At 32.2% G+C, this 27,878-nt stretch overlaps 5 protein-coding genes across 5 annotated transcripts; 2 read left to right on the top strand and 3 right to left on the bottom strand.

The window, feature by feature from the left end:
* Window positions 1–318: 318 nt before the first annotated feature.
* LOC8274122 lies at window positions 319–2,859 on the top strand. Its single transcript, XM_002513763.3, has 2 exons — window positions 319–1,234; window positions 2,285–2,859. The coding sequence occupies exons 1-2, from the start codon at window positions 952–954 to the stop codon at window positions 2,650–2,652; spliced, it is 651 nt and encodes a 216-aa protein (XP_002513809.1). The 5' UTR covers window positions 319–951; the 3' UTR covers window positions 2,653–2,859.
* Window positions 2,860–7,267: 4,408 nt separating this feature from the next.
* On the bottom strand, window positions 7,268–12,198 carry LOC8274123. Its single transcript, XM_048371233.1, has 9 exons — window positions 11,724–12,198; window positions 11,099–11,595; window positions 10,652–10,913; window positions 10,020–10,270; window positions 9,300–9,642; window positions 8,663–8,872; window positions 8,386–8,555; window positions 8,000–8,264; window positions 7,268–7,756 (listed from the first exon to the last, which is right to left on the bottom strand). The coding sequence occupies exons 1-9, from the start codon at window positions 11,968–11,970 to the stop codon at window positions 7,491–7,493; spliced, it is 2,511 nt and encodes an 836-aa protein (XP_048227190.1). The 5' UTR covers window positions 11,971–12,198; the 3' UTR covers window positions 7,268–7,490.
* A 1,570-nt stretch (window positions 12,199–13,768) lies between these two features.
* LOC8274125 (glucan endo-1,3-beta-glucosidase) lies at window positions 13,769–15,129 on the top strand. The gene is made up of 2 exons (XM_002513766.3): window positions 13,769–13,917; window positions 14,095–15,129. Exons 1-2 carry the CDS (start codon window positions 13,800–13,802, stop codon window positions 15,063–15,065), a joined length of 1,089 nt encoding a protein of 362 aa, XP_002513812.3. The 5' UTR covers window positions 13,769–13,799; the 3' UTR covers window positions 15,066–15,129.
* A 541-nt stretch (window positions 15,130–15,670) lies between these two features.
* LOC8274126 (esterase) lies at window positions 15,671–17,515 on the bottom strand. The gene is made up of 5 exons (XM_002513767.4): window positions 17,159–17,515; window positions 16,870–17,079; window positions 16,616–16,770; window positions 16,209–16,473; window positions 15,671–16,115 (listed from the first exon to the last, which is right to left on the bottom strand). Exons 1-5 carry the CDS (start codon window positions 17,394–17,396, stop codon window positions 15,838–15,840), a joined length of 1,146 nt encoding a protein of 381 aa, XP_002513813.2. The 5' UTR covers window positions 17,397–17,515; the 3' UTR covers window positions 15,671–15,837.
* A 5,001-nt stretch (window positions 17,516–22,516) lies between these two features.
* LOC8274127 (probable basic-leucine zipper transcription factor R) lies at window positions 22,517–24,441 on the bottom strand. The gene is made up of 2 exons (XM_002513768.4): window positions 23,553–24,441; window positions 22,517–23,224 (listed from the first exon to the last, which is right to left on the bottom strand). The coding sequence occupies exons 1-2, from the start codon at window positions 24,250–24,252 to the stop codon at window positions 22,590–22,592; spliced, it is 1,335 nt and encodes a 444-aa protein (XP_002513814.2). The 5' UTR covers window positions 24,253–24,441; the 3' UTR covers window positions 22,517–22,589.
* Between the last annotated feature and the right edge of the window lie 3,437 nt (window positions 24,442–27,878).

The following is a 27,878-nucleotide window of genomic DNA, read 5'->3' as shown; positions in this document are numbered from 1 at the left end:
AAATTGCTTATGATCTTTAAATCACAATGTATAATAAGAGAAGAAAAATAAATAAAGCAGCACCCAAGTATTTCAATAATTGGAAGTTCTTTGGACCCTTTCTTGGATAGAAAAACAAGCCAAATATATAAATGAGGCTGCTCTTATTATCTATGGTCAATGCCATTTAGAATGACTTGCCTAATTGTTTTAGAGAATTTTAATTTGACTTCAATAGAAGTTTCTAATCTATAATTACTATATATGAGATTCATGTAAAAACAAAAATACAATGGATTTAAAGTGTTTTCCTTAAAAGAAATAAAAAGAGTTTCTTTTTATATTGCTTTGGATAAAAAGTTGGAAAAAGGAAAGTAATACAAAAGCAAATGAAAGCAAAGCAAGTTTCCATGAAAATTCCAATAAGAAGCACCCAGTCCAAGGATTTTCCTCAAGGGGGAAAAGTTTGTTACCAAAAGAGTCAATCTTGAGAATTTAACCATGGGGAGAAAAGAAAAAAAAAAAAAAAAAAAAGAACAAAGAAATTAAAATTGTGAAAATTGCACCTAGTGTACAACAATGTCTCTAGATTGAGATCTCCAAAATCACTATCCTTCTCTTATATTCTTCAATTCGATTCATTTGGTGGGCCATCTTGATGATAATCTACAATTGCCTTAGTTTTTCTTTTCTGAAAAACAAAAATCAATTCAATGTAACTCAACTGATATTAAATTCTCTTTTAAATCAGAGTCAATTATTACAAACAAAAAAAAAAAGATAAAAAAAAATCCTTCTTTTCTTAGAGTAATATAAAATCTCTACAACACAACAATACATATAAAACATATACATATCCTACCAGCTATTTAATTTTCTTCTCTCATTTCATTAGTCCAACATTCAAGATTAGTCTCTTGCTTTGCTTCTTCTTCGTTCCTCTCTTGCATTCTTTCTTGACTAAGTATAAACATGAATGGCTATAGAGAAGACAATTCTTGCTGTTATTTCCATCCAAAAGATGCTGTTATAGGTGTTTGTGCTGTATGCTTAAATGAAAGGCTTCTCGTTTTGGCTGCAAAGCAATCATCAAGAACAACAGCAACACTTAGAACTCAAGACGTCTCCCCTAAGAAGCCACCCATTAGTCTTCCTAAGATCTTTACTTTGAGTTCTCTTCTCAATCGTCTCGAATTCCGGCATTGGAAGCTTTCTGATGATAATAACTCCGATGTCTCTACCAGTCCAGAAGAAGGTACGTCTATTGTTGTTGCTGCCGCTGTTATTGCTCTATTATAATTCGTATACTATATGTTGTAAGGATACTACAACTGCCTGTTTAGCTGTTCTTGATGTTGTTCTTGAATTTCAACTGACAATAGTGAAAAATTAAGATATTGCATGTCCTTGTACCAGTCTGCAGAATTTATTACAGGTTGTCAAAACATGGTTATTTTCTGAGAAGATTGTTGACACATGGAAAAGAAGAATCTTAATGTCATGAATAGCTTTATGGCTAGTATAATAAGCCTTTCCTTTTCTTTTCCTTGCTTAATGCATAGAAATCACATATTCATCTTAAATATGTATAAAAGTTGCAATTAAAAAACTTAGCGAGTGAATAATTCATGATCAGAAATTGTTATATAAGTTTCTAGGAATTGTTTCTTATATGGGTCATTAGCAATCTGTAATCTTCAAGGGAAAATAGGTTTCTAAAATGAGGGATAATAATGCACAATCCCTACTAGGGAATGAGCGGTTTATGGACATATAAATATTAGCAATTACGCAAAGACAATTTAAGAGGAACCATTTGGATGTCAATTTTAGGTCATTTCTTTTTCATCATTCTCTTAGCATATATTAAATGGTAAAGTAGTGCAGGTGTATTAACATAAAAATATATTTGATTCTAGAGGTGATTAAAATATAACAATATGTAATTTATGTTCGTGGAAATTATTAAAAAGTTCTTAGGGATTGTTTCCTAAATGGGTCATTAGCAGTTTCTAATCTTCAAGGGGAAAAAGGTTCATATGATAAGGTATGTAAGATGCAAAATCATTAGGGAATAAATAGTTTGATTAGATTATGCAATGAGCCTGCACATAGGCCATGCAAAGACAATTTAAGAGGGACCATTTTGGTGTCAATTTTAAGTCGTTTCTTGTTCATTAGCATATATTAAATGGTAAAACAGTGGAGGTGTGTTTATATATATATATACAAAACGCTTCCTAACAGATGATATTAAACAAAAAGAACATGTTAATTAACTTTCTTTTCTTTAATTTTCTTTCAGACTCTTTTATATCAATCAAGTTCGAAGACAATGGTGCTGCATCATGGGAAAAGAGCAACACAGTTTCAAAGGTATGTCTAGAGAAGCAATGCAGCAAGTCATGGATCAACCAAAATCAGATGAGCAAAGAAGAAGCAAAACAAGACATCAACAAGGACATGACTAAGGAGACAATGAGTGTGATAGAGCATGCAAGACCACGCGCTGCGCTGAGGTGGCGAAAGCGGATAGGCCATCTGTTCCAGGTCATCAAATTGAAGAGGTCCAACAAAGGAAACATGTGCCACGTGGGAACCAAAGTTGAGGGAGTCAAGGTAATGAGGAAGGGGTGGATAAGGTCTCTGACAAAGAGAAGGACCAAAGAATAAAGAGAATTCTCAATAGAAAGGGACATAAGCCTTTTCCTCCACCATTCCTCTTTGTCGTTGGGTTCTTAGTTTTTCAATATTATGGACTGTAAAGTTCTGTATTATTGAGATAGGAGAGTCAAAAATTTATATGACTTTACTATCATCACTAGCTCCTACCTACAGAAAAAGAGATTTCCTTTGAGATTCTTGATTTTCATTTCTCAATTTTTCATGTTCATAAATTTACTATCATTACTAATGATTTTTGGTACGTAAATATAATTTCCAAAATTGTTTGGTGTGGCGGGCAGATCTCAGATGAAAAAAGAGATTACTAGAAAGCATTAAATGGACCCATGTTAGGTGCATCCAATTAAAGGTGGGAAACATTGCAATATACGAAAGGGGCCTGAGTGTATAGTGTTGGAAGTCGGAACTTGTCTTATAGTTGTCCAGGTGGGAACATGTATAATCTTGCTTCTTCTAAAAGGGCATTTAAATGGGTTTTTCTTTCTTTTAAAGTGATATCATATCTTGTTTGATGAATATGGAGGGGAAGAAGAAAAGAAAGATAAGTTTCATTATCAAATATCATTACTTTTCATTTTGTTTTCTCACTTACACGTGTGACTCATTCTGTATGTGCCAAAGCAGGCCAAGTGAAGCTGCTTTTATTTGTCGTTTTTTATCTATCGAGTCATTAGAAAAACTGTGTCAATAACAAATAATAAGGTATGCGTTTCAATATCCTCTTAACTGATTTTTAATTCTCTTTTTCTTGTTGATACTTTTTAGTGGAGTTGTTTGCATTATGCTATGATTACTTATACCGGCTGAGAATGTTTTTGCTGTAAAAGTTCTTATTTAGATTCTTTTGAGCTTATTATGTTTAGGGTAAATACAAAAAAAAAAAATGAAAATATGGTATTGGTCTATGCACATTGGACCTAGTAATTCATTTAATTTTTTTAATATTCTTTTATAGAATTTGCAGTAATTCTTTTCTTAATTGTGTAGAATTTATATACAAATCAGAAGTAAATCGACACAAATCAGCAGCAATTGTTGAATGAAAGTGCGTTTCACTGTTAGAAGTTGTGGCGATTGATAACTCAAGCAAAGCCATAGGAATGGGAAGAGGACCATTCTCTCTAATAGGACCAATTCTACAATGGATGCATATATACGTTCAGAAAAAGTCGTGTATATGAGTGGGGCGAAAATGACAACACATTAATCTTTCATCTAACTCCATCAGCAACATTACAAGAACTAGATGGTACAGATCTAACATACTTTTGTATTTCAGAATATATATATATATATGCCTAAAGAATGCACTGTACATGTATTCATCTACATTGCCATGAAAATGAAAGTACCCACATCTCACTCTCTCTCTCTCCCCCACTAATCAGCAGCTATAATATCTCCACGAGGGGAATCATTAAATAAGTTCAATCGAAGTGCTTAATAAACCTGTGCAGAGAGTGTGACAAATATATATGTATATATAAGAGTAATCTACTCCTGTTTATCAGCCATGTAATTCAAGGAAATAATAAATTTATATATGTTTCCGATTTTTATTTATGAGAATATAAAAGATTTTGTGATTGACTTTTTCCATTTAATATTCATCAGCACTTTACAGTAAGATATATATGTAAAACCACTATATTATGTAGCCCACTAACTATTAGACCTTCAATTAAGAAAAAAGAAGAAGAAGAAAAGACATGCATTGAATGATTGAAATAATATGTATATACCAATTTGCTTGAAATGTACTCCATATGCTTAGAATAGATTTAAGGATATGATTAATTCGTGTAAAACTAGTGCATAATTAATTACGGTGAAAAAGGGTTTATTATAATGATAATTATTATTATTGTTTATTATTATGAATTATGCAAGTGAGGAAGTTGGGATAATGTGTGCAGGAGCAGGAGCATGTATAGGAAAAAGCTTAGAGTAGAATGGAAGTTGAGAATATTGAGGACCCCAAACCCAATACCTAAGCTAACTCTGTCATCCACCAACGACATCAACAAAAAGCAGCAGGCATCACAACTTTAAAGCGAACACACCTCTTCATTACTTTTCTTTGCCTCTAACTGTAACACTATATATTTATTTATATCAGAAGGAAGCAACCAGAGTTTTTAAGTCAAAATGACTTTTGGGAGACATCTTTTGTTGTGCCACAACTCATAACCCAAAAAATAAGAGAGGGAAACTCCTATCCACATCCATATCCAAAGTTTTCCATGAATTTTCTCCCTTTCCCAATATTTGTTTCTGAATTCAGATATGTATATTATTATTATTACTTTGATTAAGCTGCGAACGACACGTTGACGCGATATTATCAATATATTCGACTTATATCTAAAGAGAATTTCTCTAATTTCTGCATTAGGAATTTGATTCCAAGAACTTGAGGCAGCTAATGATTTAGATTCTAGAAACTCTTGAGTTTCTTTGTTCCATCTTTTTCTCTTGTTCTTTTCAGTGCATTAATTTGAAGCTGAATAAAACTCAGATAAGTGTCACTTTCTCTTATGCGCAGTTATCACTTGGGGACGTTAACTTTCTGTTAATGACTTGCTATAAACTATAGCTAGAAAGAGAGAGAGCTGAAGCACCTTTGATTACCCTTTTTAAACCGACTCCTTGGCTCTCTGTCGAGCAGAGCATATTAAAATGGGGATACGCATGTGCTGGCTTTTGTATATTTATATAAAAACCCGCACTACTAACATTCTTGCATATCAGGAATAATGTAAAATTTTTGCTTTGTTGATAATATTAATAATTGATGTATACGCGGCTGAAGAAAAAGAAAAAAGGGTCATCTGATTGGGTTTGCCATTACCTTCCAACAACCTTTTTTTTTTTTCTTTCTTTCCAAAAAGAAAGAAAAAACATACAGAAAGAGGATTATCTTGCACATTAACATGAACCCAGCAATAAATGAAAGAGGAAAAGAGGGAGGAAATAGGAAGAAGAAGCAGTGGTTGGGTAGGGGGCACGTTATATATATAGTTGAATAGCTATCGTGGGGCATAGGCATGGGCATGTAATCCTATTAGTTTCATGTTCCTTGATGTGATAAAATAAAGCCCTTATGCATTCTTTAGTCTATTCTGTCAAATAAAATTTTCTGCCCACATAGAGAGAATGAGCCCAAAGACACTGAAACCTTCTCTGCATGTGACATTAGATCTGAGATAAGACCTTTTATTTTTATTTTTATTTTTATTCTTTTGTTTCTTGATTACTTGTTTGACTGAAACTCCTTCTCTATTCCATCTTCTACAGTACAGTCCACACTGTGGATGCATATGATGGAATTCTAGTATGTTTTCTGGACCTATTCCCAACTCATTTCTTTCTTTTTGTCTGAATATAGGAAAACAAATTTGAGAACAGTAATCATTAATCAATTTTCTATCTGTATTCTCTCCAGAAGAAACTGAGTGTGTTTTTTTGAACAGAAATTCTTATTTTACACGCGTTGCGTTTATCCAGCACTGATCTGCTACTGCCATAAAATGAGCTTGCCAGTTGGACGTTCGGTTCCTCTTCCTTCTTTCCAAAAACATATTACAAAACACCTTTACTAGGTTTGTTCTATTGTTGGCACTTCTGTTCATGTATTTTTATCTAAATTGTTAAACAAGAAGTTAAAATAATAATACAAAAGACTTTTAATTTAATTTCTAATTTTATTTTAAATATTAATTTAACCAATTTTATATATTTAAAGTTGACAGTTAATGGAAGTAAAATACTATTTTTTTTTTAAAAAAAAAACAGATAGATAAATTAAATAATAAGGCAAATTGTTTAGGAGATATTTGTATTATTAAAAGCTGGAGGTGTGAACATATGTCACCTAAATTGGAAATAGGAAAAGTAGACTATATATATAATATGAGAGGGAAATTTTTCTTTATTATTTTTTGGTAATTGGCCGGAAATTTTGCATTCAAGGTAAAAGTCTCACTGTTTATTATTATTTATAGTAACACTTGAATCAAAAACTCATTAAGATTCACCAATGTTAGTGGCAAAGTCAGTACCTTTGTGGTTGTAGATAAATATATATGTATATGGGCTGTTGGAGTTGCCATAATCAGTTAGTGTCCAAGCTAATCCTACCAAAATGGAGAAGACATCGATGGACAAATTTATTAATTCCTCAAGTAGATGTGACAAGAATTGCCATCGCATTAGAACTCGAATATGATTCTTAAAGTCTCATTTATCAATAATTATGGGCAAATTCTTTAATGTGTTATGAACAAAAAATTTGAAAATTTACAATCAATGGCTATTCTAAGGAAATTAGGGTAATCTTAGTAACAATGGCTGTGAGTAACGGTTCTGATAGAATAAACTATAATGAGAGTACTGATTTAGTAAATGGTGCATAGAAGGGCAGTGACATTATCCACAAAAAACTTTAAAAAAATCTCGAAATAGCAGAAGCTAATTTGAGAAAAGAAAAACGCAGGTGCAAATTTAGCTCTCAAATGAGCTAGAACATGCATAGAAGTTATCAATGTGATTTAGTAACTATAATTAATATAATTAGGTGCATCCAAATAATAAACAGAACTTATGCACAATGTGGAATTGGTGGCAAGCCATTCTCAATAGAAGTATTGGATCATTTGTTTACACTCAAATGGTCTTGAATCTAAAAAAAAAAAAAAAGATTTTATCCGATGGACATGAAGTCTTGACTGTATTAGGAATACTTCTAGTTTTATTCAAGACCCTAGAAAATTGCCATTAACATAATATATGAATTTACGTTAACAATATAATATCTTTGGTTAATCTCAAAATGTAGTTCTATGGCATGCCTTATTCAAGGGAATGGGTGGATCAGAGAATGCTCCTGTAGAAATTTGATTAAAAATAAACTTGTTGGCAGCTTCAGTATAGTGAACTCCATCCCAATTTACACGAGCCGAGAGGCGATCACATGGCTGGTTTATAAGTATCTGGGTACCATTTATAATAGCTGGACTTCCACATCTAGCAGTATTACTGTTGTTGTACTTTCCTCCATAACCACAACATGCTACTAGTGGAAGCTCAAATCCTACAATCAACCAATTCAGTGTGATGCATAAGCTTTAAACGAAAGAACTTACAACCAGTAATAGCCTATTACGGACTCGACCCAGAAAAAGAAACATTTTTTGAAACGTTTTCTTGCCTTGAAAATGAAACCTAGCTCTTCTTATTTGGCTCTTTCATTTTTCTTATCTGGATCATCATATTTTGTTGGGTCGATTCTGTCAAGAAAATGATCAAATAATGTGAAAAAAACTGTGGGATTTACCATAATTTTCTGCTTCACTGATTAAAGAGTACTTTGCAGAATAAATGTCGACGTATGTGAATGCAGCAGAAGGAAAGTCCTCCCTGAGTTGAGCCACCGTCTCTTTCAACTTGAAATTAAAATATTGAGCTACTTCATTAAATTCTTTTGCACAACCGGCACCATCTCTTTCTGCTAATGGAAAATTCGTCAAAATATAAGGAAGACAACCAATTGGTCCTGTGTTATGAATCCAAAATGATCTGCCTCCCAATCTGGTTATATTCTGCATCAACACATGCCAACTTCACTAATTTCTGAATATATACATATATATAAAACACAATTAATTATTTAAAGATTATTGTCATGAAGTCTTTTTAAATGATTACTGGTGGAATTAGTACCTTAATAGTGATTGAGAACTTGTTTATAATATCAGGAACAGATGCTTTCACTTCTTCGAATGACATGTTTTGTAAAAGTCCAGCTTGAAGGTCATTTTGACCGATATCGAATGTGTACAAAGCATTAGGAAAATATTCTTTCTTGGGCATCAATTTTGCAAAAACACCGCCTACCCATGTATGCAAAAGCAGATTGAAACTAATTAATGGACGTGTTAATGGGTCATCATTACCACCTTCTTCAAAGTAGGAGATTAAGTAATTAATGTATAGGTACCTTGTTTCCTAATAATTTGTGATCGGTTCTTGAATTGCATGAATTGCAACAATTGTATATCAAGAAAGAAGGGACTGGATGAACCACTAGGTATAATGCTGAAAGGCAGTCTGATAGTGGACGCTCCAGTTGCAAAATTTGCACCATGACTGAAGCTTGTTCCTAAGGAATTCAGGTATGCACTAAGATATGGGAGATTGAAGCTCTGAGCTGAAAAATAAATCCAATTTGTTGAAATTGTCATTAATTGAAGTTTTATATCAAACAAAAAGAAACGATATTGCTGCACTTCAGAAATTAAGTTGGGCTGTCTCCACTCTTTTATTTATTTTTGTTCTTATCTACCCAATTGATTGATTTAAGTAGATGAACAGCAATTGCTATAGAAGATTTGAAGTGGCATTTAGAAATAATACCGATCATGCTTTGACTTTTGGCTTATATTTTGGTATTGCAATGCAAATTATTCGCTATAACGACTTATTATATTATTTATTTTAATGTTAATAGTAAATTTTTTAAAAAGATCAATCAAAAAGTAAAATTTAATCGATAATAGTTGATATTATAAAGAATCAAATAGATGAAGAATGACTAGACTAAATATATATGCTTGATTGAGTAAACATTTACTCACCAACAAAATCTATAATCACTCTTCCATCAGAGTACCTCCCAGACGGCATGTGAAAATAAGTCTGACCATAAGGAGGATTCGGGGGAAAGAAGGCAGCAGGCAATCCACCGGTATCGGAATTCGAGTCACCAAAGTTCAAGATGGCTGGAAACTTGCAGCTTCTCAAACCAAATATGGGGTTGAAGATGACAGCAAAAGTTACAAGAAACATACAAAAAGAGGAACCCATTCGGAAGTAAAAGCAGTAGCATTTGAGATCCAGAAGAAATAGTTTATACTTATAGTATTGCATAACTTTGTGCATGTGCATCCTTAGTAAATGAGATGTATAGCATCCAACTTGCTATATTTAATAATTCATAAGTCATAGCTATCCAAGTTGAGGCTTCAGTTGTGGATGGTCAATGGATTTTGCATTTGATGTTATGGCCATGATACTCTGCAGAAATTCTTTTTTATGTACAATTGCCCCATTCGGGGCGGGTCAATAACCCCATTTCCAAGGTATTTAAGCACAAGTGCAATTCTTTGGATTATTCCTTATTTAATGGTGAAGCTCAACGGGGGAAAAAATTATTAGGTACACTTAGAAGCAAGTTTCAGTAATATTCAAACAAATGGAGCATTTCTTGAACAAGTATGAATGGAGGGTTCAACCCTTTTCCCTTTACTAATTAATGTTTCCAAGATGACAGATTATTTTATATATATGCATCAATGTTTGTTGCATGACATGTTCAAGGGAATAGGTGGATCGGAGAAGGCTCCTGTTGAGATCTGATGGAAAACAAACTTATTGGCAGCCTCAGTATAATGAATTCCGTCCCAAATTACTCGCACAGATGGACTATCACATGAGCCCACAACTATTTGGGTGCCATTTACTGTAACTGTATCACCACATTGAGCAGTATTGTTGAAGTTGTACATTCCTCCATAGCCACAACATGCTACAAGTGGAAGCTCAAAACCTACCATTCATAAGAAAAAGATAAGTTAAAACACTATTTTGCTCTTTAGAATCAAATTTTGAAATTTCATTAAACTTTGAACCACTCTTGATTAATAGATAATATAATAAATGGTATTCCATATATTAATTATTAAATATTTTTCTATTTTCAATTTTTAATGATAAATAAAAAAACATGCATTCAAATTTAAAACTTTACTTAAGTCGAGATACACATTTATCGTCAGATTAAGCTCCAAATAATAATATAAATTTTACATATGGTTAAACAATTTATATAATTTTATTTCATTATCATCAAAGGTTATAATGTTCTAGCTCAAGAATTAACTTTAAACCAGAAAAAAAATAAATAAATAAAAATAAACAAGCGGCTTACCATATTTGGCGGGTGAAGTGAACAAAGAATACTTCACAGAATAGACATCAACATATATAAAAGTAGCCAAAGGAAAATCCTTCATGAGTTGAACTATTGACTGATTCAACATGAAATTAAAGTACTGAGCAACTTCATTATGAGGTTTTAAACATCCGGCTTCGTCCTTTTCTGCAGGAAAATTGGTCAACATATAAGAAAGACAACCAATCGGTCCTGTGTTATGAATCCAAAATGATCTAGCTCCCAAGTTGTACAAATTCTGCATCAACACCACCTTTCATAGTTCAGTTATCTAGTAAATTATACATGTATAAACTCATTATATTAGAATTAATACATGCTTAATTAGTACGTATCTCATTGCTCAAATTTGACAGATCCTTCCTCTGATTAACTCGACTACTAATCATAAAATCAGTAGCAAAGGGTATTAAAATTCAGTACCCAAATGTTTGCTGAAAACTCATTGACCATATCTGGAACAGATGCATTCACTTGTTCAATTGACATATTAGTCAAAAGTCCATCTCCAATATCATTGTGCCCAATATCAACTGTGTACAAGGCCTTTGAGAAATACTCTTCCTTTGGCATCAATGTTGCAAATACGCCACCTGCATATATATATGGATTCAAGTTCATCAATGAAAAAGTTAATGGTGTCCTTTTTTTTTTTTTTTTTGTTATAACTGTTATTGACGTACATTGTTTCTCCAAAGTAGGAATTGTACCTTGTTTCCTTATGATTTGTGACTTGAGTCTGAATTGCATAAATTGCAGGTATTGCACCTCAAGAAAGAATGGACTGGATAAACCATTAGGTATAATGCTAGATGGCAGTCTGATGGTGGCTCCGCCGGTAGCAAAATTTGCTCCATTTGTGAAGTTTGTGCCCATGGAATTAAGATACGCACTAAGATACGGCAGATTGAAACTCTCGGCTAATTGTCAATAAGAGAAGATCACAAAGCATCTTAATCATTTACCACTCCAGGAAAGAAAAAAAGATTTCAATTAACTTTAGCTGGCTGGCTACTTAAAAGTCTAGTTAGAGGACAAAATTACTTACCAATAAAATCAATTATAAGCCTTCCGTCAGAATACCTGCCTGCCGGCACGTGAAAATGAGTCTCTCCATAAGGAGGGTTAGGGGAAATGAAAGCAGCAGGCATTCCACCGGTATCCGAATTCGAGTCACCAAAGTTAAAAATTGCCGGGAAATCACAACTTGTCAAAGCAAATACAGGGTTCAAAAATTTAGCCAAAGCTATGAAAAGAATGCACAAGGAAGAGAAATTAGAACCATGAAGCTCCATATTAGAAGTTAACCAAGAAAAAAACAGCTTTTAAATTTGAGATGAAGTGTGGAGAAGTAGGTTTTCGATATATATATATATATATATGGATATAAACCTATTTTAACTTTTGGTTCTGTCAATCGCATTTGTCTTGGTCTTATGGCGTTAAGATTCTGTAAAGGAAAAAAAAAAAAACACATTATACAAGAGAATCAACCCCTTTCTTTGTCTTATCAATCTGCTGTTGGCATGAGAAGATAAAGAGGTTCAGTTATAATATCCTTATATATATATATATATATATATATATATATATAATAACAAGGGAATTAAGCCTGCTAACTTTTTTTATCATAATTCATAATCTATGCATGCTAGGAAGCTCTCTCCTGTCTATGAACCCCCTCGAAATTGATCCAAGGATCAAACCTTGGAAACTAACGTGTAATACATATATTATATATATATGCACTCAGTTGCCAAGCGTTGACTCTGAATATGTTGTCTTAATGTTATGTGTTGTTTCTTAATTTGAAGTATTTTTTATCATTTAGGTACTTGTTTTTACGTTCTGAAAACGATTCTAGCGACTATAACCTAAACTTAATTAGTTTTCATGTCCCTTTCCCGACCGTCTCCATTTAGAAAATGATGATCAGGTTTTGTCACCTCCCATACTGCTTCTTAAGTATTTCTTGGAGCCAAGAATTTGTTTACAGCAGAGATGCTAGAAACAGAACAAAATTAAACCTAATACTACTGATTTGTTTAGGTCTGGAATTGGGCATCATGATATATATTGGAAAATTAACAAAAATACCCATATATCTTTTTTTTATATAAAAAAATACGGTACAACTTTTTTATTTTTACTGTATAAAAATATCAAAAATAGGGTATTTTTACTTCTTCTTTTTCAGAAATGGGGTATTGGTTTTTCTTTTCTTTGATTATTTTTTTCAATAGAACAGCCAGGAAACAACCAATGAAAAACTCAAAAATAACTACACTATATTTCTAAAAATAAAATTAAAAAAATAGTATTTTTGAAAGAAAAATTACATAATAAAAATAAATTATTGATTTTAGAATAATTTTGAAAAGTTCCAGCCCAATATTGCTAGACTTAACTTGATAAATGGGCCGGCCTCAAATTAGAAAAGGCACGTTTGTTTTATTTATGAACCGGCTGATATATAAACGTATGAGTTAGATCACTAAATTAATACTAATAGCTTGATATAAAATAAAGTTTTTTTAATCTTTGCTTATAAATATATAGATATAAAAATACTTTTATATATTTTATGAGAATAAAACTATAAATAATACTGAATGATGCTATATTTTTTTTTTATAAATCATAAATTAATGAATAATTTAAATTATAATTTATAATTTATTAAAATCATTTAAACTCGACTAAATTTCGTTTAGATGTATCAGATATATATAGTAATATACTGGGCTCGAAAAATAAACAAGTGCAGCCCAAGCCGTAGGTCACCTCAAAAACAAATCTCAGCCACGCCTATTGGGTACGGAGACATTTGCTATAAATTGAGTAGAACATGAAGCAGCAGCAGATGAAAGGAGGGTTTAAGAAAAGCCAATACTTGTGGTGCTGCTAATAGTTAATTTTACATGGAAATTCAATCTAAACTGAACACATAAAGAGTTCCAGAATACATGCAAGAATAAAGAGCATATGAATTGTAAGAAAATATCAACTTAGCATTTTGAGATAGTTCCTCTCTCTTTCCATTCTTCACTTTATATTCCATTCATGCACTAAACGTAGTGGTTATGACCCCTTTATATAGGGCTAAAAAATGTGCTTGTTATAAATGTTTCGCAAAGCTACAATACTTCAAGAGGGGCAATACCCATCTCCAATGGCCTTTGGATTTCAAATGGTCCATCTCTGGGTCCTTCTTCATCTTCTAACTGGACCGATCCTAGCAGGTTAGTGCAGTTTCTTGCTGAATTTCAGTCACCTTACAAACTACCCGAAAGAGAGAAAATAAAGATCAATAGACACAAATAATAAGACCAGGCACACCGTGCACATGTTCTAACTAAGTAAGCACTAGTAATATAATTAATTATGTGCTGACTTGTCTTGCACTTTCCCTTAATTAGGTAGTTCCAAGATAGGAGTATGCTATGGGATGTTAGGTGATAACCTTCCATCACCGAGAGAAGTAATTTCTATGTACAAATCTAACCGCATCGAACGAATCAGACTTTACAACCCAAACCATTCAGCATTAGAAGCACTTCGTTGTTCCGGTATCCAAGTTTTACTTGGAGTAAGAAATGAAGAAATCCAACAACTTGCAGCCTCTTATACTGCAGCGAAGAACTGGGTTCAAAGATTCATTAGGCCCTACTGGCCTGATGTACATTTTCGTTACCTTGCTGTTGGAAATGAAGTCATTCCGGGCTCCTACGCCACTTATGTTCTTCCTGCAATGCGAAACCTGCATTATGCATTACGAATCTGGGGTCTTCACCCCCATATCAAGGTTTCTACCTCTGTTTCTACTTCGGTCATGGGAGTGTCCTACCCGCCCTCTGCGGGGATTTTCGCCGAAGAGACTCTGAATTATATGGTACCTATTGCACACTACCTAAACAGGACTGGTGCGCCACTTCTTGCTAATATATATCCATACTTCGCCTACGTTGAAGACCCTGATGACATTCCGCTAGAATATGCATTATTCACCTCTCAAAATGTTGTTGTACAGGATGGTAACTTAAATTACTATAACTTGTTTGATGCCATTGTTGATGCCTTACATGCATCATTGGAGCAGGCCGGAGCACCTCAAGTCCCTGTGGTGGTGTCAGAAACCGGCTGGCCCTCCGCCGGGGATGGAGATGTGGCAAGCAATGAAAATGCATATGCATACAACTCGAACCTAGTGAGGCATGTTTTATCCTCCTGTGGAACACCAAAATGGCCAGGGAAGCCAATCGAGGCTTACTTGTTTGCCATGTTTAATGAGAACAGAAAGCAAGGTGAAGCAGTGGAGCAACATTGGGGTTTGTTTTATCCGAACAAGAGGGCTGTTTATCCCATAAATTTCTCGGATGAATCTAACTGATTTACAGTATTTCCATTCCTGATTAAGCTATAGTTCTTTTCCCAAAAAATAAAGAAGAAATGGTGCAGAATACTACTAATAAAATTGAATATTTAAAATTAAAACTTATAGCTGAAAATTATGTATGATAGCATTCCTAACAAGTGCAATTTCTGATAATTAACTAATTATGGATTTAATGTCCTTATAACAGTTTAAGTGAGTTACTACTAATATTTAGAAATACACAATCGAATTTGAACATTTTTATACAACTGGGTTTTTGGTTTACGGATCCAGAATTTTGAATTAAGGTTAGCTTTTGAATTATATCAAATTAAACTTGAACTTGCACCAAATGAAATGGTTTACCTCCCTCACATTGTATATCCTTAAGTTTGTGTTCCATAATAATGTGAGATTATGATTCCAACCTCAAAATGGTATGAACAGATTCAATCTGCAACTCTCTCATTTTTTCTTCCCTTTCCTATGTGGGATTTGGCTCCTCTTTCTTTTCCTTCCCTTTCCTATGTGGGATTTTGGCTCCTCTTTCTTTTCCTTTTGTTCTTTCTTTCTTGCTTTCATCTTCCAACAAACTAGCTAATGCAATTATTTTTACATTATTTAAATCTTTAAAAAATAATAATATTAATAATTAATAACAGTATATCACATACAAATACAATAATCTATATGTAAAAATTGAGATTAGCAAGTATTTATGACGCCCAGGTTTCTTTCATCTACAAAATTTATTTGGCCTTCAGACATTATTAATATGATTTACAGTTTAATAATCAACAACAGTAGTGTTTTTGTGGCATGCCATTTTCAGGGGGATAGGTGGATCAGAGAATGCTCCAGTAGAAATTTGATTGAAAATAAACCTGTTGGCAGCTTCAGTATAATGAATTCCATCCCATTCTACTCGAACTGAGGGTCGATCGCATGATGAATCCACAATTATTTGGCTACCATTTACTATAACTCTATCTCCACATCCAGCAACATCGCTGAAGTTGTATATTCCTCCATACCCACAACACCCCACAAGTGGAAGCTCGAAGCCTATGCATAGTTCAGACACAAAATCAAAAGTCATGCTTAAGTTAACTAATAATTCATTAATTAGTTTTGATAATCATATGGGTTTGTTATTACCATATTTTTTGGGTTCATTGAATAAGGAATACTTCACAGAATAGATGTCAACATGTGTAATTGCAGCTGAAGGCAAATCTTTCCTGAGTTGAGCTATGGTCTCCTTCAGCTTGAAATTAAAATACTGAGCTACTTCATTATAAGCTTTTGCACAACCGGCGCTGTCTTTCTCTGCTAAAGGAAAATTTTCCAAGATATAAGCTAGACAACCAATTGGCCCCGTGTTATGTATCCAAAATGACCTAGCTCCCAATTTATAAATGTTCTGCATCCAAAACCTTCACTGGTTTAGCATAATGCATTCCATTTTTTACGATGAGGATGACAACCTAGCTGGAGAATTTTGGGTGCCCCTGATGAATTCTGATCTCACTCAAAAGATATTGTATCAGAAAACAAGAACTTACCTTAACATTCACGGAGAAGCTATTGACAATATCAGGGACAGAGGCATTCACTTCTTCCACGGACAAGTTGCCAAAAAATCCAGCGCCAAGATCATTTTGACCAATATCAAATGTGTATAAAGCCCTTCCGAAATAATCTTTATCATGTATCAGTTCTACAAATCCAACCCCAAGTAAATATAGACTGAGTGAGTATTATAAATGATTAAAGTTAGTTCTTTTATAAATCTTAATCAAAGGTCATACAAACTTACGTTTTTCCCTGATCATCTTTGATCTATATATGAATTGCACGAATTGCTGGTATTGCACATCAAGGTAGAATGGACTAAATCCACCGTTCGGAATAATACTAGTAGGTAGTCTAATTGTGGATGCTGCTGTGGCAAAATTTGCGCCATGTTTGAAATTGGTTCCCAAGGAATTAAGATATGCGCTTAGATACGGCAGATTGAAACTCTTGGCTGAGACAAATATAATTTTGTATCAGTTTGTCCATATATTAGAATTATAAGAAGGTAATTAAGAACAAATAAATCTAACCTATAAAATCAATTATGAGCCTTCCATCGGAGTATCTTCCGGCTGGCATGTGAAAGTATGTCTGTCCATAAGGAGAGTTGGGAGGAGTGAAGGCAGCAGCCAATCCTCCAGTATCGGAATTCGAGTCTCCGAAGTTAAAGATCGCTGAGAACTCACAGTTCCGTGAAGCATAAGTTATGGAAAGCAGGCACAAGAAAGAGAGTATGATGATAGGCTTGCCGGGGTTAGGAAACTCCATTTTGGAATTAAAGGCAGAGGAGTAGTAATTTTATATGGTTATGAGATATGAGTTGGAGTACCCAAATGTTATTCAAATAAATGACTTTGTATTTGCTACCTAAATTTCAAAATCCACAGTTTTTTGAAATTTACTTTCTCACTTGTGGTATATGAACCGTCTCTTATCCTATCCAGTCATGAAATATGGGTTGCGTTCACTCATTTTCCATTGTCACATCAATCCGAGCATACTTTTCAAATGATGAAATTTAAAACAACAAAAGAAGCCAAACTATACCCCATTTTATATTTTGACTGCAGTATATCTCAGGCTATCTGGAAGAAAGTCCTGCGAGCTGTTTTGATCTTTAGGCCAGTAAGTACTGTTCAGCTGGAACAGACAAATCAGCTGGTGCTCTGGGAAGCAAGAGTCTGCTGAATATCATTAGAAGAGTAGCCTACTGTTTGTTCAACCTGGAAAGAAAGAAGTCTTTAACCGGCAAATCTTTTCTTAGAAACGTGTCGTTAGCTCTATTTCCTCTGGTGTCTTGCTTAAGGTTGGTGAGCAAATGATGAAAATCGACAAAGTATAATAGCTTAGCCCTTAGCTGGCAGAGTTTTAAGATAGTTGTGTTCAGAGGTTCTTTTGTTCTTCCTTTGTGTTGGCATTGCCAGTATCCTTTGATTATTAAATAAAATTCCATTTTGGTTGACATGACAAAAAAGAAAGAGAAAAAAGCCAGACTTGAAAAGGAATTTAGGACTCAAATTTTCGTGTTTTGCCTCTCATGAAAATAGAAACTATCTAAATTAACAGCTTGGTGAAGCTCCAGAACTTTCAGCTTTTCACAAAGACATCGCCCGACATTCAGGACAAGAACAGGTGCCGGTTCTCAAGAAAAGGGTCTCTCGTGAATCCAAGCACAATATCTGCCACCATTTTCCACTCATATATAGCACCATGAAAATCTCCTGATAATTGAAATTTTAAATGTTCGGGACGCTACATAATTCTTCAGAACTTCCGTTCTCTTTGTTCTGCATTTTGCAGTCCAATGGGACTCCGGAGGAGAGACCCTTTGTCTTCATGAGAATGGGCCTAACTCATGATGCCAATGCCCTTTCTTAAATTTGAAATTTTCCATGACATTTATGAACTGGAACAATATTGGGCCAAATTAAAATTACTCGAATCAAAATAGACTTATAGAGTTCGACAATATTCAAGTTTGGCCCGCGTCTCCATAAATTTATTTAATATAATATCATATTATTTTTATTAAATAAATTATTTAAAATAGAATAAACTATTTAAGATTATAATTAATTTTACTGTATTTATTACTATAATAAGTTAAACTATTTTAAAAATGGATATTAGAGTTTAACTCACACTAATTTAATTTTTTTTTTCTTTTAAATACTGTAATTTAACTATTATATTAAATCAAACATTAATTATAGTTTTAAAAAATATTTATTTGTAATAATTTTAAATTTTTAATTTGGAACAAACTAATCCATTATTGATTAACTTTAATAAGAATAATAACATCCAAAAGAGAAAAAAAATCCAAATCAACTATCACTTTATGTAAAAATATTTTATAAACAAGTAGACGCATAATCAACAATTGTTAAATATTCTATAATTATTTATTGCTATAACTTTCTCTAATTTATTAAAAATAATATTACCTATTAAAGATAAATAGCTAACTAGCTCTTAATAACTAAACTAGACATTCTTAAACTTAAGTAATTTATTTTTAAATTAAGCTCGAACCATTTGCGAATTGAATCATTTATAATAATCTGAAACCAAATTTCACTATAAAAGTTTAATTACTTGAAATTCTTAAAATTCAGTTCGATTTAACTGAGTTGGATGCTGAGAAAAATAAATGGAATGGTCCTTAAAAATTAAAATTAGCCAAAATTGGATGGTCCAGCCATTTGACCTGGAAGTAATAGAGACATGACATGAGCAAGCAAATGGAACGTGGGTGGGTTCCAGTTGATGCAAACCTTTGATCCCTTGCTTTTTAAGGCTTCATTCCATGCTTGTGGCAGTTGAGTGTCTCTTTAATCACTTTTTTATTTTTTTATTTTTTGTCATGCTACGTTGCTTTCTTATTCAATCATTTCCAACCTCTCTAGTCTCCGTCTCTACTGCTTCTACATTATGAATTCTGCCTGTTTCCATTCTTTTAAAGCAGTGAAATTCTTCTCTTTTCATCTTTTCAACGACTCTAAAGCCAAAAGCTACTGCCAAAGGACATTAAATATATATATATATATATATATTTTCCGCCAGGACCAACATCCATTTGGAGCTACAGCAGGACTGTTGAGAACAGCAAGGTAACAAAATATGATCAGTTTTGCCTTGCTTAAAATAAAACTGATATGAGGAAAATAATAAAATGATGGGTTAAGGGTCTATTGTTTAAGTGATAAATTATCTGATTCGGCTTTTTATGCACTTTGCCATTCCTATAAATATTAATGAAACCCGTCTGACATGGAAAGACTGAATAGTTACAAGCCATTAGACTCCTCCTCAGTTTTATCTATGTGATAGTGAATTAAAGCCCCGAGATTGATAATCCTGGCGAGTTGATTCCAGTTTTCAAAATCTCTAGAGAATAGAGGCAATAAGTCTTACTACTTGTTTCCTATAGTATATTATAAATGCATGTTAAGCCCATACGTGGATGCCTAATCTTTTTTATTTTAGGAAATCAAGAAAATTCGAAATCATGAGGTAATGAGTACAAAACAAGGGTCAATAATAATATATAAAATCCAGGGTATGGAAATGTAACACAAATCAAGAGCCTCCATGCACGAATGCGACCGCAAATACAGGCTACAAAACAAGGCCAGTTAACAAATTTTTAACGCATTAGCGCACGCCCTGACCCATTAACTGGCTTTGTGGCTCACAGTGATCAGCTCTGTACTAGTAGCTCTTACTGGGGGAACAAAGCTCAGATTATCAGCTCACTATTTTTCTGATTCTGAGTACTCGCTCCCCCATGCTTAGTGTCTTAATAAGTCGATTACAAATCCTGTGTTTTTCCAGGATGCGCTCCCTGGTACAAACCAGGACAAAAGATGGAAAATCTGAGATATTATTTTGTGGGTAGCATGCTAGCATTTTAATAGGTCTTTTAAATTTAGTTTATTATCTTTCTTCTAGCAATTTTTGTTTAGGCCTTCTCCTACGGAAAAACGGCTGCTAAGTGAACTGTTTTAAGACCTTATGACCTAAGAGCTTAGAATCTAATAGTGTATTAAAAGAAAATCACACTCAATTCAATAGATAACAACTGTAAGTTTTTCGTAAGGAGAGAAATAACATAAAGTTTAATACTTAGGAAAACCTGAATTACACGTGTGAGTGTTACTAAGAAATGGATGCAATGCAAGAATTGATTATTATAAACAATAGAATGTGGATGAACTAGTCAAACCCTTCATAATTATAGCACTGAGTTTGTGATCTATTTTATTTACTATGCTTTTCTTAATAATAAATATGGTTAGGATATTAAGTTAGAGGTAAGATGGAAATTCTTTTTATAAATATTTAAAATTGAAATATTTAAAGAGGCTGTATTCAATTAAGACTTTTTAAGATTTTGACGGAATTTAAAAATCAAGATATATCTAATAATAATTTTGAAAAATTTTATATGAGTAATAAGATATTCAATATAGATTATTAAAGACTTTTAAAAAGTCTTTGAAAATTAGGAAGTATTTAATTATAATTTTTATAAAGTTTTTAAAAGTAAGTTAGTATTTAAAAAGTTGTTGACTTTTATAGATATGAACTTTCATATACTTTTAATAATTTTTTATGCACTACTATGAATAAAAAACTCTCAAGATTTCTTTCACTTTTCATCAAAATTTAAATGAATTTTTTTTAAAACTTATTTTTTTTCCTTTCAAATTTTTCTGCATTATCTTCTTCATTTCTCTTTACTATATTCTCTATTTTAAAATATATAAGAAATGATAAAAATATAGAAATTAAAAATTATTTATCAATAATATCTTTTTGTATTCACACATATAAAAAATTAATTAAGAATTTTTAATTCAATTTTAAAAGGACCTCATAAAAAAATAAATTTAAAATGAAACATTTAATGAATTATTTTGAGCAAACAACTCCACCATATACAGGCTTTTAGATTTTATTAGGAAGACTATTTGGATAGTTTTTTCTATTGGTAAGCACAATTATCAGTTTAAGTTTTTATCAATTAATTTAGTAAGCGTGATTGTTATTGGTTTAAGTATTTATCAAATAAATAATAAATAAAATATAACGAGTATGACATGAATTTGGTGGTTTAATTAGAGACAGATAGTAATATGATAATTTTATTTAAAAAGAATATTCTCTTGATAAAAGAATAATAGTCATGTTGTGAGATAAAAAAAAATTCATATGAATTTAATACAACAATGAAATGAAATCTATTATTTTACATATAACATTATGTGGAATTATATTTAAATTAAGCGGAAAAGAATGAAGAAAATAATAAAAGTAAAATAATTAAATTTATTTTTAAATAATTAAATAATAGATAAATAATAGTATGTGAAATTCAATAAAAATTTATATAAATATTTTTAAATAAAGTCTGTAAAGTCATTCATTAAATCATAAATTCTATAAAAATTGTTCAGAATTTAAAAACTTTTTAAAAATAATTTATTTAAAAAAGTCTATAAAATTTTATAAAAATTTTAATTAAATATATCCTCCTAAGTACTAATAAATACCTAATTATGATACTAAAGTTGGATAGAATTTGTTGTGGTTTATAGCTGTCTTTTTTTTATATGTAATTAATTTAGAGTATATATCAGATATAATTTCTGGAATGTGATAAAAAAAAAAATAGAAAAATAAAAGCCAAACACTTTATAGTGCTGCTATGCCTTGGTAAGGATGATGCAGCAGATACACCCAATGTACAATTAATGCCCCTGTATGGGATACCCGCCAAGTTGCAACCTACCAAATTGATTGTTAATTATTCCGCACAAACCCCAACTACATATTTGTTATAGTAATTTGGCTGATGCATGCTCAAATACTTCAAAAAATCATTATAGACAATATCAAGATTTTACTGGACAAAGCAAAGTAACAAAAGTACAAATTAGTAAGTTTTAGAATCTACTAAAACCCACTATAGATCACAACAAAGCAAGGTAAAATGGCCTTAGGATTGAACACATACAGCTCATCTAAATTAGAGTAAACTCCTACAGCACCAGCTACAGAGTCATACTCCTCCATGTTACCCTCCATACTCTTCTTAACTCTGCCTGCTATAACCCTGCATACCAGCATTGCCCTCCTTTCACTATTGCCATCACTCTTGTCCTCTGATATTGCAGCTTCGTCATGTGCTTTACCACTTGTTGCTGTGGTCAGAATCCCATTTCCATTAACAACCCCTGTAGAGGACTCTTTAAACCCACTCTTGATAATGCTACATACGTTACAATGGGGAATTGAATTGCATAAATTGTTTGAGCCGTTTAGGCCTAAAGAGCAGGTAAAGCTAGTGCAGTAAAACCTGAGCAGTTCATTGCCATCTGCTATGCAACGTGGGTATTTTTTTGGGAGCTTGGTGGCTTTGGCTTTGATGGAGTCCCTGTACTCTTCAAATTTGGAGATGGTTCTTTGTGTGTTATGGACTTTGAGGATTCTGTCAATTTGGCAAACAGGGGCTTGTTTCTTTAGCCAGCTTGATTGGAATATGATTTCCACTATGTTCTTGCTTGTGTCTTCTGGACCTAGTTCAGATACTGCAAAGTTTGATACCAAAAATGGAGTTAATAAAGTGCTTGAATTGGTGATTGTGCTCAATGCATGGATATTGAATGAGGCATATTTAACCAAAAGCAATGGTGCATTAATGAAGTAAGTAACCAGAAGTAGCAAAATACAGTCCCTATGGAACCTAAAGAAAATTAATCTATATTTGGATTTTATGGCCTTGAACAGAATATTTATAATGAACTAAAAGGTGGAAGCAAACTATTTTTGTTTCAACAAACAAACTAAAGAACAAATAAATAGAAGGCGACATGAAGTTAAATGGAAAGTGGAAATTTGAAGGAAATGGAGAGTTACCTGCATGTCTAACAGCCTGATGAAGCTCTAGATTTTCAGCTTTCACAAAGATCTCACCACAGTCAGGGCAAGAACAAATGCTACTTCTCAAAGAAGGGTCTCTAGTAAATCCAAGAACAGGATCTACCACCATTCTACACTCATAGCATCCAGAGAATCTCCTGAAAGGCATTCCTCTAAAAGAACCAGCATTGCTCATGGAGGAAGAATTAGAAGATGCAGACAATGAAGAATTAGTAGAGGAAAGAACCCCATTACTAATTTCACTTAAAGGAGCCTTCATGGATCTGCTTGAGGCACCATTGCTACTACTAGTTAAGGCCATTGAAGCCCTCTTCCTTTGGAGTTCAGGGGAAGCTGTTTCAGGCCTATGCATGACCTTTGTGTTGCTGCAGAGTGAACCTGAACACTTAATTTTCTTGCATTTCTTGCTGGATTCCTCCGAGGCTTGTTCTCGATTTTGATGATGTTTCTTCTCCTTCTTGTGCTGCTGATGTTCTTGCTTTTGTTGCTGTTGCTGTTCTTGCTTTAGCTGCTGCTGCTGCTGCTGTTGCTTTTGTTGCTGCTGCTGGTGTGTCTGCAGGTCCTTGCAGGGAAAAAGGCCTCTTACAACTATCCATGAAGGTGGTTTTTCTGTTTTCTTGTGCTGGTTTTGGTTAATGTCCTTCGTGGGTTTTCTTGAATGTTTAGGTTTAGCCATTGAGAATGCACTGATGAGTGAACTAAACCTAGAGCTTGAGCTAAAGAAATGGTAAGTTTTTGGTTTTTCTGCTCACATGCTCTAAAACTGATGGGGTACTGGTGATGGAGTGAAGCCTTTGTTTTTGCAAGGGGTTTTCTTTTTCTCTTGTGAATTTTGGAGTCATTGTGCTATATTGATATGGAAAACTGTGATTTATAGAAAGATATTTGGCTCTGTGTATGAGATTGTTAATGATGGGAATCTAACCGTTCAATAACTTAAGAGATACTTGGATCAGCAGCAGAAGATATCAATTATGGGGCCCTCATATAATTTACTTATATGGACTGTCTCCATACCCATTAAATTTCTCTAATGTTGTCTGTAGTTTTCACATTATTTGTTTTAAATATGGTAAATATAGTAAATTATTATATGAATAATTGTATAATCATTAATAACATAACAGTTTTTTTATGAAACATGTTATTTTATTAATGATTTTGCTTTTATTTTATATATAAAAAATTTATTCATTATAACACTATTCATGAAATAAATTATTTAATTACTTTTTTTTTTATTATTATTATTATGTCACTCTATCTTTACTAATTTTTTTATTATGGATGAAGGTCTCTTTTTGGAATTTCATGCGTTCCAAAAAAAGGCCAAAAAAGAGATAAGAGGATAAGTTTTCTTTTTATCTTCTATACTTGCATTTGAAAAATGATGATAATAATTTAATAATAATAATAATAATAATAACAATAAAAACTTTGACTCATTGTAGCGCTAATTCCATTATGAATAAATTAATTAGTGTACAAAAAAATTTTAGATAGATTTAGTCTATGATATTATTCGTATATTAATTGTACGGTGACAGTTACTTTAATTGAAATTTTTTTATTTAAATAGTGAATAGTATTTTATAATTTAAATTTAAAGTAATATTAATTTAGAATTAAAGATATATATATTTATTAGTTTTATTTTATAATTTAAGTTTTTTTAATTGTTGCATTTTCATTGGTTGATTTATTTATTACTATTAATAACTCATGATTAAAATATAACCAATAAAAATATAATAATTAATAAATGAAATCACATATCATCATATACCATACAATTAATTTAATATACAAATAAACAACGAACAACGTAATAAACTAAATCTATCTAATATTTTCTTTTATACAATTAATTTAGTATACAAATAAACAAATAAACTAAATCTATCTAATAATTTCTTCTATTATTGTTTTGATGTTGCTAATGAGTATTTACACATGCTCAACAACTAACACGTTCTTAATCAATTTTCGATTTGATTAACTTTCTCTCTTTTATATTAATTTTTATTTTTATTTTTTTAAGTGAAATGTTAATTTAACCAACCCATTTAATGTTAACTCTCGATTGAAAACCCACTGCGAAGCTGTGTTCGCCAATAAGAGTAAACATCAAAAGATGGAAGGATCCCACAAACAAGGCCAAGCTTCTTATGTTCCAAATCTTATACATTCTGAAAAAGCATATAAATTAAAACCAGCTAGATGATGAAGATTAATGGGATTGATTCATTAATCAGCTTAATAAGCTCTATTGTCATCCCAAGGTAGAATTTTTTAGGCCCAAGTGCCATACATCATCAACACTAATTACACCATAATGGAGCTCTCCCTCTTTATGGGGAAAAAGAAAGCTGCATGATTCCTTTTGCCTCAAAATCATGCGAACCCCATATGCTATGGAATAAAGTTTTCTACTTTAATACTTACTGATGTACTGATTAATTAAATTAAACTCAACAAGTAACCATGTTTATCAAAATTAATACTCTTGCTTTTTCACCTTTAACCCTCATGGCAACATTTACATAATCCCAGGCCAGAAACAAAAAAGAGGGGAAAAAAAGGAGAAAGATCTCAAGTAGTAACCGTTGCTAATAAGGTGATCATGAAATTTATTAAAGAATCAGGAAAGAAAAAAATCATGGAGACAAGCAAAGCAGTGACAGTTCAGATGTGGAGCTTTTCTCTGTGATATTTATATGCTAAAGCTTAGGGCTTTATGTTTTAGTGCTTTTATTTTTCATTTCAATTTTGTTGTAGAAACACAAGCAAAATCTTTTATTTATTATATAATTCTTTAACGACATTTTTGTTCTTATGGACCGCTTTTAAAGAATAGGATAAAAGACATTTAGAGCTGCATCATATATTGAGTAAAATGAAAATGATTAATTATCAATTAGAGCACGATTTGAATTTTGAATGAGTGCCTCAATTACATGCAATTCAGGACTATTAACTGTTTGTATTTCAAACTGAAATAATAAGTAATAGAAAAAAACAGAATATTGAAAAGCTAAAAGAAAATAAAATTAATTCAAGTGGCAGAGAGTTTTATGGTCCACTTGCGGGAGCAGACTTCGGTGGACTCAAAATTCACACCAATTGTTGATAGGAGATTATGCAGGTTTTTATAGAAGCATTTTTCGAGGTTCTATTTTTTTCTTTTAATTTTTTAAAGCTATGTGTAAATACAGCATTTAACAATTCATAAGTAAACCCTAGTTACCCACTTGGCTACTTCTCAATGCAAGAATTGAACATTTTAGCATATGCACGTGTAGCACTTGGTGATATTAAAATACCACATTTCATGGAGCATTTCTTAGATAGCAAGCACTAGCTCCCGGTGCGACTTCATAAAAAGCAATCAAAGATAAGATCGAAGAGAATGAAACGCACGCCCCGTTCTATAACTTCCCTTCTTTCTTCCATCCACGAGGCTGTAAAAAGAGAAAAAGGGGCGGCTATCTAGTGGGAGTTGTTTCGGCTACTAATAGAGGTAGGGCTGACTGTATACTATATATAAATCTAATAGAGAAAGAACCATTTGATCCCTATCAAAGTCAGCATTGAATCCCTTACAAACTAATGGACGTACATGGCTCAGTGTCATTTAGTAAAACATTTTTCTCGCAATATTACAATCTATTGCTCATCAAAATAATTAATAATTGTTATGAGTAATTTTTTTTATATATTTCTTAATATTTTATATTTATATTTATTTTGTATATCAAAATATATACTTGTTAATTTTTAATAATAGAATATTTATAATTCTTTTAATATTATCTGAGAGTTTGCTTAATATTCTCAATTAATTTCTGATCTACTAAATGTCGCATATCATTTTCAATACTTATTTTAGATTCAATCTTCCATCTCAGCCATCGATAGATATTAATTAATTCTTAAAAATAGATAATAGAATTATTTTACTGTTTTTATCAAATTTGACAGATGAATTATTATTTTTAGTCCGTCTATCAATATTAGTCGCTTAATCTTTTAGTTGTTAATTTAACGATAAATATCTAAAATATCTTTATTAGTTGTATAATCAATTTCTATTTATTTGATTTTGAGATTGTAAATTACTATATAAATTTTACCGAGTTCTAATATAAATTTTCTTTATTCAAATCTCAAAAATCATTGATAGTTTGATATATCCAATATTATTGGTAGTTTATCCATACATACTGTAATTAAGGTCTGTCAAATAAGATGCATTCTTAGGTGAGGAGGCAAGAAGGCAGACTTAGTACGGTGCTCCGTCAG

Source organism: Ricinus communis, chromosome 2 (genome assembly GCF_019578655.1).
Source record: "Ricinus communis isolate WT05 ecotype wild-type chromosome 2, ASM1957865v1, whole genome shotgun sequence".
NCBI classification, from domain to species: Eukaryota; Viridiplantae; Streptophyta; class Magnoliopsida; order Malpighiales; family Euphorbiaceae; genus Ricinus; species Ricinus communis.
Note: the sequence above shows the minus strand (reverse complement) of the source record. Positions and strands in the feature narration are given on the sequence as shown.

Bases quoted from the DNA above. Each gene is read 5' to 3' on its own strand.
- LOC8274126 (XM_002513767.4), bottom strand. From the start codon at position 17,396: ATGGAGTTTCCTAACCCCGGCAAGCCTATCATCATACTCTCTTTCTTG. The intron at 16,771-16,869 runs GTAAGTTTGTAT...TTGGATTTGTAG, and splicing joins AAAGATGATCAGGGAAAAAC to AACTGATACATGATAAAGAT. The intron at 16,474-16,615 runs GTAAGTTCTTGT...TTTTGGATGCAG, and splicing joins GCTTCTCCGTGAATGTTAAG to AACATTTATAAATTGGGAGC.
- LOC8274123 (XM_048371233.1), bottom strand. From the start codon at position 11,970: ATGGAGCTTCATGGTTCTAATTTCTCTTCCTTGTGCATTCTTTTCATA. The intron at 9,643-10,019 runs CATTGATGCATA...TATTAAATATAG, and splicing joins TGAACATGTCATGCAACAAA to CAAGTTGGATGCTATACATC. The intron at 8,265-8,385 runs GTACTAATTCCA...GTGTTGATGCAG, and splicing joins AGTTCTCAATCACTATTAAG to AATATAACCAGATTGGGAGG.
- LOC8274122 (XM_002513763.3), top strand. From the start codon at position 952: ATGAATGGCTATAGAGAAGACAATTCTTGCTGTTATTTCCATCCAAAA. The intron at 1,235-2,284 runs GTACGTCTATTG...ATTTTCTTTCAG, and splicing joins CTCTACCAGTCCAGAAGAAG to ACTCTTTTATATCAATCAAG.
- LOC8274127 (XM_002513768.4), bottom strand. From the start codon at position 24,252: ATGGCTAAACCTAAACATTCAAGAAAACCCACGAAGGACATTAACCAA. The intron at 23,225-23,552 runs GTAACTCTCCAT...CAAACTTTGCAG, and splicing joins TCAGGCTGTTAGACATGCAG to TATCTGAACTAGGTCCAGAA.
- LOC8274125 (XM_002513766.3), top strand. From the start codon at position 13,800: ATGTTTCGCAAAGCTACAATACTTCAAGAGGGGCAATACCCATCTCCA. The intron at 13,918-14,094 runs GTTAGTGCAGTT...TCCCTTAATTAG, and splicing joins AACTGGACCGATCCTAGCAG to GTAGTTCCAAGATAGGAGTA.